The sequence below is a fragment of the Zeugodacus cucurbitae genome, chromosome 4 (genome assembly GCF_028554725.1).
Source record: "Zeugodacus cucurbitae isolate PBARC_wt_2022May chromosome 4, idZeuCucr1.2, whole genome shotgun sequence".
Classification (NCBI taxonomy): Eukaryota; Metazoa; Arthropoda; class Insecta; order Diptera; family Tephritidae; genus Zeugodacus; species Zeugodacus cucurbitae.
Window position 1 is genome coordinate 64,750,198 of NC_071669.1, and position 17,864 is coordinate 64,768,061.

General features: G+C 38.7%; 1 protein-coding gene across 3 annotated transcripts in view; it reads left to right on the forward strand.

Annotated features, from left to right (window-relative positions):
* LOC105211147 (tyrosine-protein kinase Abl) overlaps positions 1-17,864 on the forward strand; it is a 79,537-nt gene that overhangs the window by 53,649 nt on the left and 8,024 nt on the right. For 2 of the 3 annotated variants that reach the window (XM_011182475.3, XM_011182477.3), the window contains 6 exons: positions 14,015-14,534; positions 14,658-15,073; positions 15,136-15,722; positions 16,125-16,329; positions 16,407-16,527; positions 16,609-16,685. In XM_011182475.3, coding sequence (XP_011180777.1) covers positions 14,015-14,534; positions 14,658-15,073; positions 15,136-15,722; positions 16,125-16,329; positions 16,407-16,527; positions 16,609-16,685 — 1,926 coding nt within the window. Of the gene's footprint in view, positions 1-14,014; positions 14,535-14,657; positions 15,074-15,135; positions 15,723-16,124; positions 16,330-16,406; positions 16,528-16,608; positions 16,944-17,864 lie in introns of all 3 variants that reach the window. The other variant, XM_011182473.3, reaches the window with a different exon arrangement.

A 17,864-nucleotide genomic window follows, 5' to 3' on the forward strand; every position in this document is an offset into this window, starting at 1 on the left:
ATATCTGCGGATTCTGTTTTTAAGATGGCATCTACGGATGACGTTGATTCTAATTGCTCTGGTTATCTTAAAAATAAAAATAACAAGTAAGGAAGGGCTAAGTTCGGGTGTAACCGAACATTTTATACTCTCGCAATTTATTTATTTAACTTTATTTATATTATATAATACACAATTTGACCCACATATTCGTCATATATATTGTATAAAGTCCATTGAAAGTTGGAAACCATAATATTAGAAGCACCGAGGTCCTCGTGTTCGATATATGGGGTCTTAAAAACCTATGGTCCGATTTCGGCGATTTTTAGAATGGGGCTGCCACACTATTAACACAATATTTGTGCAAAGTTCTGCACCGATATCTTCACTAGTGTTTACTTTATATATTGTAAAGTAAACGATTCAGATCGTCTTCAAAGTTCTGGTATATGGGAAGTAGGCGTGGTTGTGAAGCGATTTGGCCTTTCACAATATATCATTGGGATGTAAGGAAACTATTACATACCAAGTTTCATTGAAATCGGTCGAGTAGTTCCTGAGATATGGTTTTTGACCCATAAGTGGGCGACGCCACGCCCATTTTCCATTTTGTAAAAAAATCTGAGTGCAGCTTCCATCTGTCATTTCTTATGTGAAATTTAGTGTTTGTGACGTTTTTCGTTAGTGAGTTAACCCACTTTTAGTAATTTTCAACCTAACTTTTGTATGGGAGGTGGGCGTGGTTATTATCCGATTTCTTTCATTTTTGGACTGTATTAGGAAGTGGCTAAAAAAAACGACTGCAGAAAGTTTGGTTTATATAGCTCTATTGGTTTGCGAGATATGTACAAAAAACTTAGTTGGGGGCGGGGCCACGCCCACTTCCCCAAAAAAATTACATCCAAATATGCCCCTTCATAGTGCGATCCTTCATACCAAATTTTATTTCCATAGCTTTATTTATGGCTTAGTTATGGCACTTTATGTGTTTGGTCCGATTTTGCTCATTTTCGAAAGCAACCTTCCTATGGTGCCAAGAAATAAGTGTGTAAAGTTTCATCAAGATATCTTAATTTCTACTCAAGTTACAGCTTGCACAGACGGACGGACGGACGGACGGACGGACAGACAGACATTCGGATTTGAACTCCACTCTTCACCCTGATCACTTTGGTATATATAACCCTATATCTAACTCGTTTAGTTTGGGTGTTAGCAACATTTGTTGCGAGAGCTAAAAGCGGGATAGAATTTGCAAGGAATGGTGGACTTAAAAAAGTAAAAGTTTTGTGGTTGAGCTCTTTAGGTAATGTGTTGTTCTTAAATAGATTGGTAGATCTTTTCTGTTCAAGAGACTTTTTCAATTGAATTTAAAAGTAAAATTTTTGGGATTGAGTTCTTTAGGTAATCTGTTGTTTGTTAAGGGGTTACATGGTTAAATTTTTTTCTATGTAAAAAAAATTATTTATTTAATTCAAGCTTTTTTCTGTCTTATAAATACATATTTAAATAATAATTTCTGAAATTTTCAAAAAAAAAATTATAACACTTTCATTGTGACGTCATTTCCGATGACCTCTAGGAAAAAAGGTGCGCGTTGTCAGCATAACTCCTGATAGGATCATCCAAAATGAAAAATAAATAAATAAATAAATAAATAAATAAGTGTTTTAGTTAAGACCATAAACTCGTGCTTGAACGAAGGAAAGACAAAAAATTAAAATTGGAATGTTGGCAGACATTCAAAAAAGACAGACAAAAAAATAAAAATTTCATCAAGATCGGTTGATTAGTTTTCGAGAACATTTGACAATCGACTTTGAAAACACCGTCCCGAGAAAAACGCGTTTCATGTTTTGAGTAACAATAATAGCTGACTTGGAGCGCACATCTTCCAAAGGCTGTATCTCCGACTATTATTATTATTTAGATCGACTTGATTTATAATTTAGGATAATATTCTTGAGATGTTGTAGAAATTAATATGCGTTTTTGAACCTACGAAACCCATGTAACCCATTAATAGATCGTTAGTTTTTATTTTCTATTTAAGACGCTTTTTGAATTGTACCAATGTCGGTAGGTTTCTAATTTTTTCTTCACCATATGAATACCTTAAATCTTAGTGAATATTTTAATTTCATGGTAAACCCATTATAGCTTTTTTAAGCATTTTTGACTGAAATAGATAAGAGATCTAATTATTAAAGCTAAGTGTTTTTTTAAAGCTTGTTCAAATTGGCTGCTCTTATCTTCATGTGGTCCATAAAACTATATAATATAATATCAGATTATTATACTCAAATCTTAAGACCAAATCGGAATGTTTTCGTAAAAACGCAGGTGCATAAAATACTGTCACGTATATATTATAAATACATATCATTATTTCACTAAATTCTGCAGCCTGCACTTGACACTGCTGCGTTGAATATTTATTATTGCTTCAATTCACTTTTTACGGCAGTGTATTTGTCAAGCCTTAACCACCTTTGTTTTAGCTTTTGAAATTTGTTTGTTCGAAATTGTTTGTATGTATGCCTACGGTTATCTATAATAGTGACACTTTTCCAGCCATTTTAAGCAAAAATAATAAAATATAATAGTGCAATTTAGAAATCAACATTCCATATAATCACCGCCGCTCAACAGTTTTTCATTGAAATATGGTGGGCTTTTGTTCACTGAAAGTCAGCTAACTGACGGACGACTCTATTGTGTCCCAGTCTTTTTTTTATTGCTTTGTCTGTTAATATTCACGCAATTAATAGCGCGGCTTGGCGGTCATTCCATATTCCTTTTATTATATTCATATATGCATATTTAGTATATTATAAATACGTAAGTAATTGTATGTAATATATAGGCATATGTGCCTGTTTGTTTGTGTGCATTTTTATGAATTTTCGCCATTTTAATGGACAATTATTTTCATTTCAAATTGGTTAATGTGTTCATTAGTAATTTAAATATTACACGCACATATTTCTTTATTTTTATTGTGCTTTCCTTTCTGTGTTTAGTTAATGGAACATTAAAATGAACAGGTGTGCTATGGAAATTATATAAGAACTTAATTACTTGTTCTAAAAGTTAAGTGTCTTTATTGGTGTTTTTTTTATGTTCAGGGTGGTCAAAGCAGCCAAGTAATTTTATCAAGGTCATTTGATGCTAAGAGTTCTATCATAATAAGACCGTCACACAGATTTTTTAGACACGTAGTTGACCTATGCTAAAATAAAAACTGAGAAAAATCAAATATCTCCATCCTTAAAGGGCTTTTGAAAGCTTATCTATCATTAGAAACCTCATTGACTAAGAGAGGGCTCTCTAGGGAGTCGAAAAAGCAAGTTATTTTTTGGGAAAATATCACAAAAAATTAAAATTTTTTAAAAATCTTTATTACCTACATAATTTTTGTGTAGTTTACTGTAGATCTGCCATTGCCGCGGAGTCTGGTCTAAAAAAAATATTTTCCGATTTTGATTATGAAAAAATGGCAATTGTTCTAGTGTTAAATACAAAATGCTCGAGAAAGACAAATGGTGGATCTGAAGACCAGTTCTGATAAAAGCTTAGAAGAGACCTTATTATGAGATTATTGGGCTTAATCATTGAATCCGTTACGATCGATAAAACATTTGTACGTTGTCAATTTGTGGTAAAGCAGTTTATCGATGGAATCAATGATTTCATGAACATTTTCGATCGAAAATCTTTATCGTATCGAAACCGAATTCGCTGCGGATTCAATGATTAGGCCCATTAATTCAATTTTATGGGGATGTGACAATATAGTAATTCAGAGCTTTGGTTAACCTCTCTGTTCCAACAGTAGATTTATTCTCATATCAATATATTCTTGAATTCAACTTTTAGTTAAAAGAAATATAGATAAAATCGAATCAAGAACACAATGAACGAAAAATTTCAATCGAAGTGTTGATACGAGATCCCAAATTCTCAATTAGTTGATTTTATTTTATAGAGCTCAGTGACGAAAAAGTAATAAAGCTTTGAAACTAAAAACAAATATTTCTATTAAATTTTTATCTGTCTACCTTTTGACATTTGTATGAGCAGCCAACTTCAAGCCGAACCCTTGCCGAGTAAAAGCAAGACATTTGCCCGACATTAGCACCTCTTTAATACAGGATTTTCTTAAGAAGTATGAGTTCTACTTCACTTATGGATGTCTATTCTAATCGATTGATCACATTCCAATTCGATTCATTCCTTTAATATGTATAAAGATTTCTTTTGTTCTTCAAAGTCACATATTTGTTGTATTATATTACCTATGCAAGTAAGTAAGAAGTCAGATGTATGATATATGTAAGTCATGTCACCACGTACGCCATGATTTTCATATTCGAAAATATGAAAAAGAAATTTCGCTTATAATTTCATTTCGCGTTGACCTGTATACGTATGCATATAGTATATATGTATGTGTGTACTTCCGGCTTGGCGGCTCCGCTCCGTAAGACAATACCTTTTATACGATTTGTAAAAGTCATAACTTTTATGAATGAAATACATGTATTTAGTCAAGCATGTATTATATTTCATAAATGAATATGTGTATATGTATATGTGAGTATATGTACTGTATAATCTGCCATTGTATGCGTAAAGTAGACAACTTATAAATTAATGTTGGGCCTATGGCGCTCATTTTGGGTCTCCGGTCAGTCGCAATAACAACAATAACGCCAACTGTTTGATAGTCAATGGTGTGGCGCGCTGACAAGCTGGTGTGTGATAGCTCGTTTAGATAAATGAATATTTCCTCTTTAATAATAAAATACAACTGACAAGCATGAATTCATTGAACATATATGAATACTCATATACACATATAATGCAAGTATGTATTTGGGATTTGCGATTTTTGATTTGTAATTGAAAAGATGTATGTATATCTATCGATAAATATTCGCTAATGAATGAATACTTTATAACTCCAATGGAAAAAGATGCTATAAAAAGTCGCAGAAAACGTCTCCCGAGTTTTTTTTATTGTTTCCACTTTTATCCAGTGCTATTTGCCAAAGTTTTCTTCGGAATACAAAATATTTTACTATTTTCCTCAAATGTACTCATTTGCTAATACTTCTGTGTTTCTTCATTTAAATCTTTCACATTTTTGCAATTTTAAAGCAAACCGCGCACATCACTTCCACATGCTGCCCCAGAAAGCCAAACCAAACTTCCCGAAGTTTTTCCAACTTGAGCGTTTTATTTCGCATTCATTTTCATTCCAGCTTGCTCCCATTAAAAATAAAGCACATTTGAAAAGAAACCGCCAAGCTTTTGTTTAATCACCAGCAATGACAACAACAGTGCCGGCGTCCGCGTCCGCGTCTGCATCGGCGTCAGCTTCTGTGTTGGCGACAATGTTTGTGGTTTGTGCTTTGGACGCCGCGTTCGCACTACATACCATACACCACTTGTCAGTTGCAAAATCTTTTGTGGTAATGTGTTTTTATGGTTTTACGCAATAGTTATGCATTAAATTGGGGGGGGGGGGATGGGGTCATATGTAGAAGTTCACGCAAGTGAGGAAAGTTTCTGATTGCCATTCACTTGGGAGTGGCCAGGAACGATTCTTTTGCATATGACTCAAGCAGCTCACGACTTCCGGTTTTAGACCAAGTATCCCCTGGGTAGCTAACAGACATCCGTTTGGAGGCGAGCTAAAGTGAGAAGGCGAAGCCCGCGTGTGCGGTTGTGCGTAGGGCTTGGGACCCACCACATAAAAAAAATCTCCCCAATGAAAACAAACACCGAGCCTCGGATGAGAAACCCCCCTTTTGATGACGACCCCTGCAAACGTACTAAGGATCATGATTTGAGGGCATGCACCTGGAATGTCCGGACTCTTAATTGGGAAGGTGCCTCTGCCCAGCTGGTTGATGTCCTCATACAACTAAAGGCTGACATCACCGCCGTCCAAGAAGTGCGATGGACGGGACAAGGACGGAAGAAGGTGGGTCCTTGTGACATCTACTACAGCGGCCATATAAAGGAGCGCAAATTTGGTGTTGGATTTGTGGTGGGAGAGAGACTCCGTCGCCGAGTCCTGGCATTCACCCCGGTGGATGAACGTCTAGCCACAATCCGCATAAAAGCGAGGTTCTTCAACATATCGCTGATTTGCGCCCACGCCCCAACGGAAGAGAAGGACGATGTGACCAAAGACGCTTTCTATGAGCGCCTAGAACGCACCTATGAGCGCTGCCCCCGCCACGATGTCAAAATCGTGCTTGGCGATTTTAACGCCAGGGTGGGTAAAGAAGGTGTCTTTGGCACAACAGTCGGAAAATTCAGCCTCCATGACGAAACATCGCCAAACGGCCTGAGGCTGATCGACTTCGCTGGGGCCCGAAATATGGTTGTCTGTAGTACCAGATTCCAGCATAAAAAAATTCATCAAGCAACGTGGCTGTCCCCTGATCGGAACACGCGCAACCAAATCGATCACGTTGTGATAGACGGAAGACATGTCTCCAGTGTTTTAGACGTGCGTACGCTCCGAGGACCAAACATTGACTCGGACCATTATCTAGTAGCAGCAAAGATACGCACTCGCCTCTGTGCAGCAAAGAACGCCCGTCAACAAACACAAGGAAGGTTCGACGTCGAAAAGCTGCAATCACAACCGACAGCCGAACGATTTTCTACTCGACTTGCACTCCTGCTCTCTGAGAGCACTCATCAGCATCTCGATATAAGGGAGCTGTGGAACGGCATCTCAAACTCATTGCATACCGCTGCAGCCGAAACAATTGGTCTACGGCAACGCCAAAAAACCAGTTGGTACGATGAGAATTGTCGTTCCGCAGTGGAGAGAAAACAGACTGCCTACCTCGCAACGTTGCGATCGACCACAACACGTTCGGGGTGGGATAGATATCGAGAACTGAAGAGGGAAGCGAGACGCATTTGCAGACGTAAAAAGAAAGAGGCCGAAATGCGTGAGTATGAAAAGCTTGAAAAGCTGGCCGACATGGGTAATGCTCGAAAATTTTATGAAAAGATGAGGCGATTAACAGAAGGTTTCAAGACCGGAGCATTATCATGTAGGGACCGAGAAGGTAATCTGGTAGCGGATGTCCAGAGCACACTGGGATTATGGAGGGAACACTTCTCCGACCTGCTCAATGGCAGTGAAAGTACAACACCAGGAGATGGCGAACCCGATTCCCCAATCGATGACGATGGAATAGATGTTCCATTACCCGACCATGAAGAAATTCGAATAGCAATTACCCGCTTGAAGAACAACAAAGCGGCGGGGGCCGATGGATTACCGGCCGAGCTATTCAAATACGGCGGCGAAGAACTGATAAGGTGCATGCATCAGCTTCTTTGTAGAATATGGTCGGAAGAAAGCATGCCTGACGATTGGAATCTTAGTGTGCTCTGCCCAATCCATAAGAAGGGAGACCCCACAATCTGCGCCAACTACCGTGGTATAAGTCTCCTCAATATCGCATATAAGGTTTTGTCGAGCGTATTGTGTGAAAGACTAAAGCCCACCGTCAACGAACTGATTGGACCTTATCAGTGTGGCTTTAGACCTGGAAAATCCACAATGGACCAGATATTCACCATGCGCCAAATCTTGGAAAAGACCCGAGAGAGAAGAATCGATACTCACCATCTTTTTATCGATTTTAAAGCTGCCTTCGATAGCACGAAAAGGAGCTGCCTTTATGCCGCGATGTCTGAATTTGGTATCCCTGCAAAACTAATACGGCTATGTAAGCTGACGTTGAGCAACACCAAAAGCTCCGTCAGGATCGGGAAGGACCTCTCCGAGCCGTTCGATACAAAACGAGGCTTCAGACAGGGTGACTCACTATCGTGCGACTTCTTCAATCTATTGCTGGAAAAAATAATACGAGCTGCAGAACTAAATAGAGAGGGTACAATCTTCTACAAGAGTGTACAGCTCCTGGCGTATGCCGATGATATTGATATCATCGGAAGCAACAACCGCGCCGTTTGTTCTGCGTTTTCCAGACTAGATAAAGAAGCGAAGCGTATGGGTCTGGTGGTGAATGAGGACAAGACGAAATATCTCCTGTCATCAAACAAACAGTCGGCGCACTCGCGTCTTGGCTCCCACGTCACTGTTGACAGTCATAACTTTGAAGTTGTAGATAATTTCGTTTATCTGGGAACCAGCATTAACAACACCAACAATGTCAGCCTTGAAATCCAACGCAGAATCACTCTTGCCAACAGGTGCTACTTTGGACTGAGTAGGCAATTGAAAAGTAAAGTCCTCCCTCGACGAACCAAAATCAAACTCTATAAGTCGCTCATTATTCCCGTCCTGATGTATGGCGCTGAAGCGTGGACGATGACAACATCCGATGAGACGACTCTTGGGGTTTTCGAGAGAAAGGTTTTGCGCAAGATTTTTGGTCCTCTAAACATTGGCAACGGCGAATACCGCAGGCGATGGAACGATGAGCTGTACGATTTATACGACGACATTGACATAGTTCAGCGAATAAAAAGACAGCGGCTACGCTGGCTAGGTCATGTTGTACGGATGGAAGAAAACACTCCAGCTCTGAAAGTATTCGATGCAGTACCCGCTGGAGGAAGCCGCGGAAGAGGACGACCTCCACTCCGGTGGAAAGACCAAGTGCAAAGTGACCTGGCTTCACTTGGTGTTTCCAGTTGGCGCCAAAAAGCAAAAAGGAGGAATGAGTGGCGCGCTCTGGTGGATTCGGCTATAATCGCTTAAAGCGGTTCCTACGCCAAATATATATATATATATATATATATGCATTAAATTGTTTTACTTGCGAAAAAAACAAAAACAAAAAAATAAACAGACAAAATGGAGCGAATCAGTGTGAAAAGTGAATGTGAAGACTTTTGTAGGGAATGTATACATATTCTGTGCTGTCCATTAGTTTTTTAGTCCAATAGTGTAAGAGGTTCTTAAAATATTTATCTTGAAAGTATTATATATTGTGTTTGGGTAATGTTTGACGAGAAATCATCTGAGTTGGCTCTAAAGATCTCTGTTTGAATATATTCGATGATCTTAAACTTTATTTTTCTGTGTCTTGATGAAAATGGATCGGACTCATGCTTTTTAAGTTCCATGATGACATCGAGAGAATAGCATTAGAGTGCAATCTACAAGGGAATCGCAGTCGAGGGAGGCCAGCCAATACAAGGAGGCGGCAAGTTGAAGCAGGAGCGAACAAATCAGGCCATTCCTGGAGACATGACAGTCGGTTCTACGTAACCGGAACGGACCCGAATTTTTATCCGTCCGAAGACTGGCAAAACAGCAGCATACCTCAAAATTATTTGGGGAATATTTTATGGTTTTATTGTTGTTCAAAATATTCTCCATCCATACACTTTCGCATGCGCTCAAACCAATTTTCGAAGCACTTTTTTTTAGCCTTTTTTTGAGCGATTGTCAAATTGTGCGGGATCCAACGAGAACAAAACTTTTTTACGGCCAGGTGTTCATGCAATATCGAATGTATGCTGGTGGGAGAAATGCATAGGCATGCCTCTATCTGAAGGTATGTTACATAACGGTCTTGCATTATCAGTTCACGTACGGCATCGATGTTTCTGGCACAACGGCTGTGTTTGGACGACCTTCACGGAATTCGTCTTTGAGCGAGCGTCGGCCAGGATTGAATTCGTTGTACCAGTTTTTCACAGTGCTATAGGATGGTGCCTCATAGCCATACAAAGATTTTAGTTCATCGATGCACTCTTGTTGCGATAATCCACGTCGAAAGTTGTGAAAAATGATCGTACGAAAATGTTCACGAGTCAATTACATTTTTTGGCCGAGATGAATTTTTTAATTCCCTGTAAATAAAACAATTCACGATTAAATGACAAAACGTTCTGAGTGATGTTATGATAAAAAAAAGTCAAAATTTCCAATGGAAATGTCAGATTGCACCTGGCAACACTTAGTGTTGCCTAGGCCAGAAATATATATAGCAGCAGTATAACCTATAAATGGTTCTTACAAGAGTGAGTCCTCAAGGCCATCCCATGCGTGAAATGAATGATAATCAATACAGAAAATATTTGAAGTGGTTGAAAAAATAGAAAAATTGTAAATGTTTTGAGATGTTTCTAAGTGATAGATAGTGATCTTGAGGCGTTCCAGTCATATCCGTTATGATATCTGTCGGTTTTACTTCTTGAACCCAGTTTCCAGTGAAAATGGTCGAAGTAAAATGTCTGAAATTATGGTTTTTGTGTCTAAAATATTGCCGAAATTACATTTTCCTATCATGTAAAATTTCTGGAGACAGCCCATTATTTACTTGAAAGCTTCTACTATGAATTCTAAATTGTGCTAATGTGAAAATTACTTGCTAATTCTGAGATACATATCTCTCCTCATTGCATACATACACACATATATTTTACACTCGTGCTTCTGACTTCACATTTTAGCAGCTTTATACTTACATAACTTACATACAAACATAGTCTCTTAAATTGGCAACATTATGTACTACAACACATTCCTGCATTTTTTCACAAACAAAAAATACAAATTGGTTTAATAATTTCTGTATCTTTAACATTCTTGTGATTTTTTCATATAACTTCCCACAACAGAAAAAATGTGGCTTCACTTGAAAATAAAAATAAAAATAAAAACAACAAAATAAGCAGAATAAGAAAAGTACCGAGCAAAGAGCAAAACACGATATTCTTTGCACATCGCCACTTTGGCTTCGTGAATTATTTATTTTCTCAATGAAAATGGTAGCTCCAACGCACACACGACTCAGTACTTGCATATATGTATTTGTGTTGTTTGTGGGCACGTACAAGATTCATATTTATTTGTGTGTCTTTCTACATGCATATCTACCCAATGTATTTTCATTGAGGCATTCCTGCATAAATACTTTTGCGATGCATAAATTGCCGGTAAAATTCCAGTTCTCATCCCAGTTGCGACAGCGCCAACGTCCGGACGGCCGCTGTTGTTGTTATTTGATACTCAGGTGACTGTCATTGCACACTGCTTTGCTCCGCTCTCAAGCCCTTCACTGTGGAATTTCAACCGAACCGGCCCTCATACTCACATTAGTTGCCGGTTCTCGGTTTGTTTGTGTTTTGCTGTTGTTGTTGGTGTTTTTGTGTTTCATTCTTTTTGTCAAAATCTTATCACATAAATTCAGGTGAACGACGTTCAATTGTTTTGTATTTACACTTTAGCTTTTCACAAAACAAGTTCTCTTATTTATTTTATTTATTTTCAACATAATGCTGGAAGTACTTAAAAAGTTTTTTTATACTCTCGCAACAAAGTTGCTACGAGAGTTATAGTTTTGTCCACATAACGGTTGGTTGTGAGTCCTAAAACTAAACGAGTTAGATATAGGGTTATATATACCAAAGTGATCAGGGTGAAGAGTGGAGTTCAAATCTGGATGTCTGTCTGTCCGTCCGTCTGTCCGTCCGTCCGTCTGTGCACGCTGTAACTTGAGTAAAAATTGAGATATCTTGATGAAACTTGGAAGACGTATTTCTTGGCACCATTAAGTTAAGTCCAGGTTAAGTTCGAAAATGGGCGTAATCGGACCACTGCCACGCCCACAAAATGGCGAAAACCGAAAACACATAAAGTGCCATATAAAAATAAAGCTATGCAAATAAAATTTGGTATGAAGGATCGCACTATGAAGCGGCATATGTGGATGTACTTTTTTTGGGGCAGTGGGCGTGGCCCCGCCCCCTACTAAGTTTTTTGTACATATCTCGCAAACTACTAAAGCTATATCAAGGAAACTTTCTGGAGTGGTTTTTTTAGGTACTACCTTATACAGTCTAAAAATGGAGAAAATAGGATTATAACCACGTCTACCTCCCATATAAAGGTTATGTTGAAAACTACTAAAAGTGGGTTAACTCACTAACGAAAATCGTCAGAAACACTAAATTTTACATAAGAAATGGCAGATGAAAGCTGCACTCAGATTTTTTTTTTACAAAATGGAAAATGGGCGTGGCGTCGCCCACTTATGGGTCAAAAACCATATCTCAGGAACTACTCGACCGATTTCAATGAAACTTGGTTTGTAATAGTTTCCTTACACCCCAATGATATGTTGTGAAAATAGGCCAAATCGCTTCACAACCACGCCTACTTCCTATATACCAGAACTGTGAAGACTATCTGAATAATTTACAATACAATACATAAAGTAAGCACTAGTGAAGATATCGATGCAGAACTTTGCACAAATACTACATTTATAGTGTGGCAGTCCCATTCTAAAAATCGCCGAAATTGGACCATAGGTTTTCAAGGCCCCATATATCGAACATGAGGACCTCGGTGCTTCTAACCTATTATTAGGGTTTCCAACTTTCAATGGACTTTATACAATATGTATATATGACGAATATGTGCGTCAAATTGTGTATTATATAAGATTAATAAAGTTAAAGAAATAAATAGCGAGAGTATAAAATGTTCGGTTACACCTGAACTTAGCCCTTCCTTACTTGTTTTGTTTTTTTTTTTTTTAGTTTTTGTGTATATTTAGTGTTATATCAGTTGAACAGTTTCCGTTACACAAGTATTAGTAGAATGGAAGCTGAAGTACTATAGAGATATTATCGTGAAAAGGTACTATATATTTCTAGATTAAAAATCGATATCTAGAACTTGAGGATTTTTAAATATGTCTGCGAAAAATTTTAGTTTTTGGATCTTACTAAATATTTTTCTTTAAAATCTTTATAAAAATTACTTTCTCATTTGTAAAAGAGAATATAATATGCCCATATCTAGATTCCTCTTCCTAGAACTATCATCTAGATTATACATACTTACTCACTCTCATATAGAGTAGGTGTCAAAAGTGTTGACGCAAAGCAACATTCTTCATATAAACGCCGCATTACTAAATTTCTTATTACTCTGAAATTCCCCAATGATTAAGCATGCTAAAATTAGAGAGCATCACATAAAATCCAATGTGACTGCATTTTCAAAGTAAAAACACCAAAAAGGCAAAACAACTTTTATCGCAAACAATCGAAGCCCCGACGAAAAGCATCACATAAACATTTTGCAGAAGAAATAGGCAGCAGCAGAGGTATAAATAACAACAACCACATTTTGTATTATTGCAAATGCGACAACGTCGAAGAGAGCATTAGCAATCAACTCGGCAACAATATTCGCCATTCATCGGCGCACAATCGCTTACATAGGCATACCGTGCAACGTGAAGCGAATCGAATCGAGATGATGGTAGTAACTTCATGGTTATCAATTTGGTTTGGCACTTGATTGCTACTCTCTTGATCAAATTGTTTGCTTGTATGTTCACTAGGGTGGTTCTTCCAGATCTCAACCTCTAAATCGGTACTATTTTGTCAAAAGCAACTGAGAGGATATCCCTCAAGATAAAAGGGTAATGTCACATTCCAAAGGGAACCAAAGGCAGAACCTATAGGGGGTAGAAAAGGGAGGGGGTCCCTCCAAGATGATGAAGCTCAAAATCTTTACATTTTGGCATCGGGAAGAAAGGAAACTTCATTTTCTAATCTATTTCGATATCAAAACAATTTTATTTCAAATTTTAAATGTTATAAAATCTTTAGTAAAGATCTTCGACAAATCATGTCAAATTGTCTTCGGGTCAAATATATTCCAAAATACCGGAAATATCCGGTAGACACGTTAATGAGGAAATTCTGTTAAAATGTCTTGAAAATAACTAATCACTTCTTGAGATGCAGATAATAATAAAACTGTGAATATCGTGCTCAATGTCTGAAGCTTAATATTTATATGTTCCAAAGCACCAGATGCTCTTAGCAAGGAAACGATGTTCTATTATTGCTTATATAAAGGATACCCCATCAATTTCTTGACCCTTATAAATATTGCTCCATAAAAATCTACTAATCTCATTGCTCATTGCTGTCATCTATATCAACACCTCACTTTATACATACTATAATTTAACTCTATTCTCCTTTGCAGAAGCACTGCGACAATCCCGACCGCTACCACACATTCCGGCCGGCACGACAATGTTGCCGGACGCCGATTTACAATGCTCAGATGGCGTCTCGCTGCACACACAAAGTCACAGTCAAGGTCACACATCCGCCACATCCGGTTTCGAGTCGGCAAATCGCTGGACATCCAAAGAGAATCTGCTAGCACCCGGTCCCGAAGAGGACGATCCACAACTATTCGTGGCACTATATGACTTCCAAGCCGGTGGTGAGAATCAGTTGAGCCTGAAGAAAGGCGAACAGGTGCGTATATTGTCGTACAATAAATCGGGCGAATGGTGTGAAGCACACTCGGACTCCGGCAATGTCGGTTGGGTGCCATCGAATTATGTGACGCCGCTCAATTCTTTGGAGAAGCACTCCTGGTATCATGGACCCATATCGCGCAATGCCGCCGAATACTTACTCAGCTCGGGCATCAATGGCAGTTTTTTGGTGCGTGAAAGTGAAAGTTCACCGGGGCAACGCAGCATCAGTTTGAGGTATGTCATTGTTGCAAATAAATATTTACAAGGCTGTTTATGTATTATATGTAGAAATTCAACTACTAATTGCTGCTTCTTTTCTCTCCCACTCTCTCCCTTTCACGCTTGAAAAACTTTTAGATACGAAGGTCGTGTGTATCATTACCGCATCTCCGAGGATCCGGATGGTAAAGTTTTTGTCACAGCGGAAGCCAAATTTAATACACTCGCCGAACTTGTGCATCATCATAGTGTACAACACGAAGGGCACGGGTTGATTACGCCATTACTATACCCGGCGCCCAAACAAAATAAACCGACCGTTTTCCCACTCAGTCCCGAACCGGACGAGTGGGAAATCTGCCGTACGGACATTGTGATGAAGCATAAGTTGGGCGGCGGCCAGTACGGTGAGGTGTACGAGGCCGTTTGGAAGCGTTACGGCAACACAGTGGCTGTGAAGACGCTCAAGGAAGACACAATGGCATTGAAGGACTTTCTCGAAGAGGCGGCAATAATGAAAGAGATGAAACATCCAAATCTAGTGCAACTAATTGGTAAGTACTCCACAACTTAATTGCTTTTGAAATACAAAAACTTACTCCTTCCACGCTTTCAGGTGTTTGCACGCGTGAACCGCCCTTCTACATCATTACCGAGTTCATGTCGCACGGCAATCTTTTGGATTTCCTGCGTTCACCTGCACGCGAAACACTTGACGCCGTGGCCCTACTCTACATGGCCACACAGATTGCCTCCGGTATGAGTTACTTGGAGTCGCGCAATTACATTCACCGCGATTTGGCCGCACGCAATTGTCTGGTGGGCGATAATAAACTTGTAAAAGTGGCCGATTTCGGCTTGGCGCGGCTGATGCGCGACGACACATACACAGCGCATGCCGGCGCCAAATTCCCTATTAAGTGGACGGCCCCAGAGGGTTTGGCGTACAATAAGTTCAGCACCAAATCGGATGTTTGGGCATTCGGCGTTTTGCTGTGGGAGATCGCCACATATGGCGCTTCACCCTATCCCAATATTGATCTCACCGATGTATTTCATAAGCTTGAGAAGGGCTATCGCATGGAGAGGCCGCCGGGTTGCCCACCGGAAGTGTACGATTTGATGCGTCAGTGTTGGCATTGGAATGCGGTGGATCGGCCGACATTCAAGAGTATACATCATGCATTGGAGCATATGTTTCAGGTGGGTGAGGTGTGGGATGACAATGGTGACAGTGGTGAATTTTGTGAAGATTATGATGATGATGATGATGAAGAGGAAGAAGAAGAAGAAGAAGAAGTTGAAGAAGAGGAAGACGATGATGAATACGATGATGATGACGATGATATTGATGACGATGACGGCGTTGAACTTTGATGTGATCGTAACGGCAATCTGGGGTACACAAGTACCAATGCAACAAATATGGCCACAGCCAACATGTTGCTAACCACTGTGACCGATACATTAAGAGACGCTGTTATTGTAGCGCCACATAGATATAAAAATATACATGAAAATCAAAATGATGATATGAACATGAAAATACGTTGTAAGAACAATAATAATAATGGACGACCACGTCTCGTTTTCTTCGATCTGCAGGAATCATCGATTACTGAGGCGGTCGCAAAACAATTGAATGCCACAACGATGCCACAGAGTCTAACGCCACAAATGGGTAAAAAGGGCATACCAGCGTGTGGTGGGGGCAGCGGCGGCGGTGGTGGTGGTGGCGGTAGCAGCAGTGGCGGCGGTTTAACACCTAGCGGCGCACTACTAGAGCAGCCCGTTGGCACGCCAATGTCGGGTAAATATATTATTAATATTTGTTTTTAATAAACAATTTTTGTAAATAATTTTTTTATAAATTATGAATTCGCTCAGAAACCGGCTCCACTTCTACCAAATTGAGCACATTCTCGAGTCAAGGTAAAGGCAATGTGCAAATGCGTCGCACCACCAACAAGCAGGGCAAACAAGCGCCAGCGCCACCGAAGCGTACGAGGTGCGTCAAAGTTTAGAGACTTAAATGTGTTTATTTTTTTATGATTTTTTTAATAATTATTCTTGTTTTATTTTGTTGCAGCTTACTATCGACCAGCCGTGATTCGACTTATCGTGAGGATGATTCACGTAATCTCATTGATGAACACAATACAAATGGTAGTAGCATCTTTTTCAACCTACAGCAACAACTACAAAAACAACTGCAAAAGCAAAGTCCAATACAACCACAACCATATAATGTTGTATCAACCACAACCAGAACCCCAAACAATAACACTAATAATAATAAGCGTTGCAAAACGAATTCTTATACTTTGTGTACTACACCACCTCCTCCCCAATATTCTATAAAGAAATCATCCTCTTGCAGTAGTTTCCTAATCGATATACTCTTTCGAGGTATTTCACACCTGAGTAAGATTATTAAAACATATCCTTTGTATCGTTTTTTTCTTATAATTTTTTGTTAATTGTTGAAATTTATTTAATATTTTGTGTGTTACTTTTTGACTCTTTTTGGTACTTTGTTTATTGTTTTTTTTTTAATAGAAATTGAGTTATTTGTGCGCTGAGTAATGAATTGGTAAACTATTAGTAAAAAATCTTTTCGTCTGCTTTTAAGACTCTTGCAGTTATATATTGCTTATATATTTAAAGATTTTCATTGTCTTTATATACTCTCTCTTTATAAAACTTTTGACTGTGCTCTAAAGTTCATTACTCATTTGACACACCTTTTATTTGTGTTGTTTGTTTTAACTTTTTCTTTCATCGTTCATTAATTTTACGTTTAATATTTGTTACTTACTAACGAACACTTTTTAACAGTATGTATGTGTATTTATATTAATTAAGATTTATTATGAAATTATACAGGGTTACAAAGGAGTTAAGATATGTAAGTAACAAATTAGCTACTCACTTCAAGTTGCGCCAAAAAGTGAACGAATGAAAAAAACTTGCATGCATGCCCATTAACTTTTGGAATGAACCCCGACGACCGTGCTGCTTGAAGTGAGTGTCAAAGCTATTTTCCTTGCTTTCCAGCTCACCCTGTATAAAAGCATATACTTCAATATATTTTACAAACTAACTTGAATTAATTTTATGCTTTATGCCTACCACATTCATTTCGATTTGAATAATCTTACTGCCTGGTTGCTGGACCTCCATCCAAACTTAATGCTAATGTCGCCCCCCCCAAAAAAAAAACAACGCATCCACCTAACTACGCATTGCTCTACTCTCTGCATATACCTATTATAAGCATAAAAAACACAGCAGCCTGTCACACACTTACTAACTAATAACTTTGTTTTTTTTCGATTTTCTTAT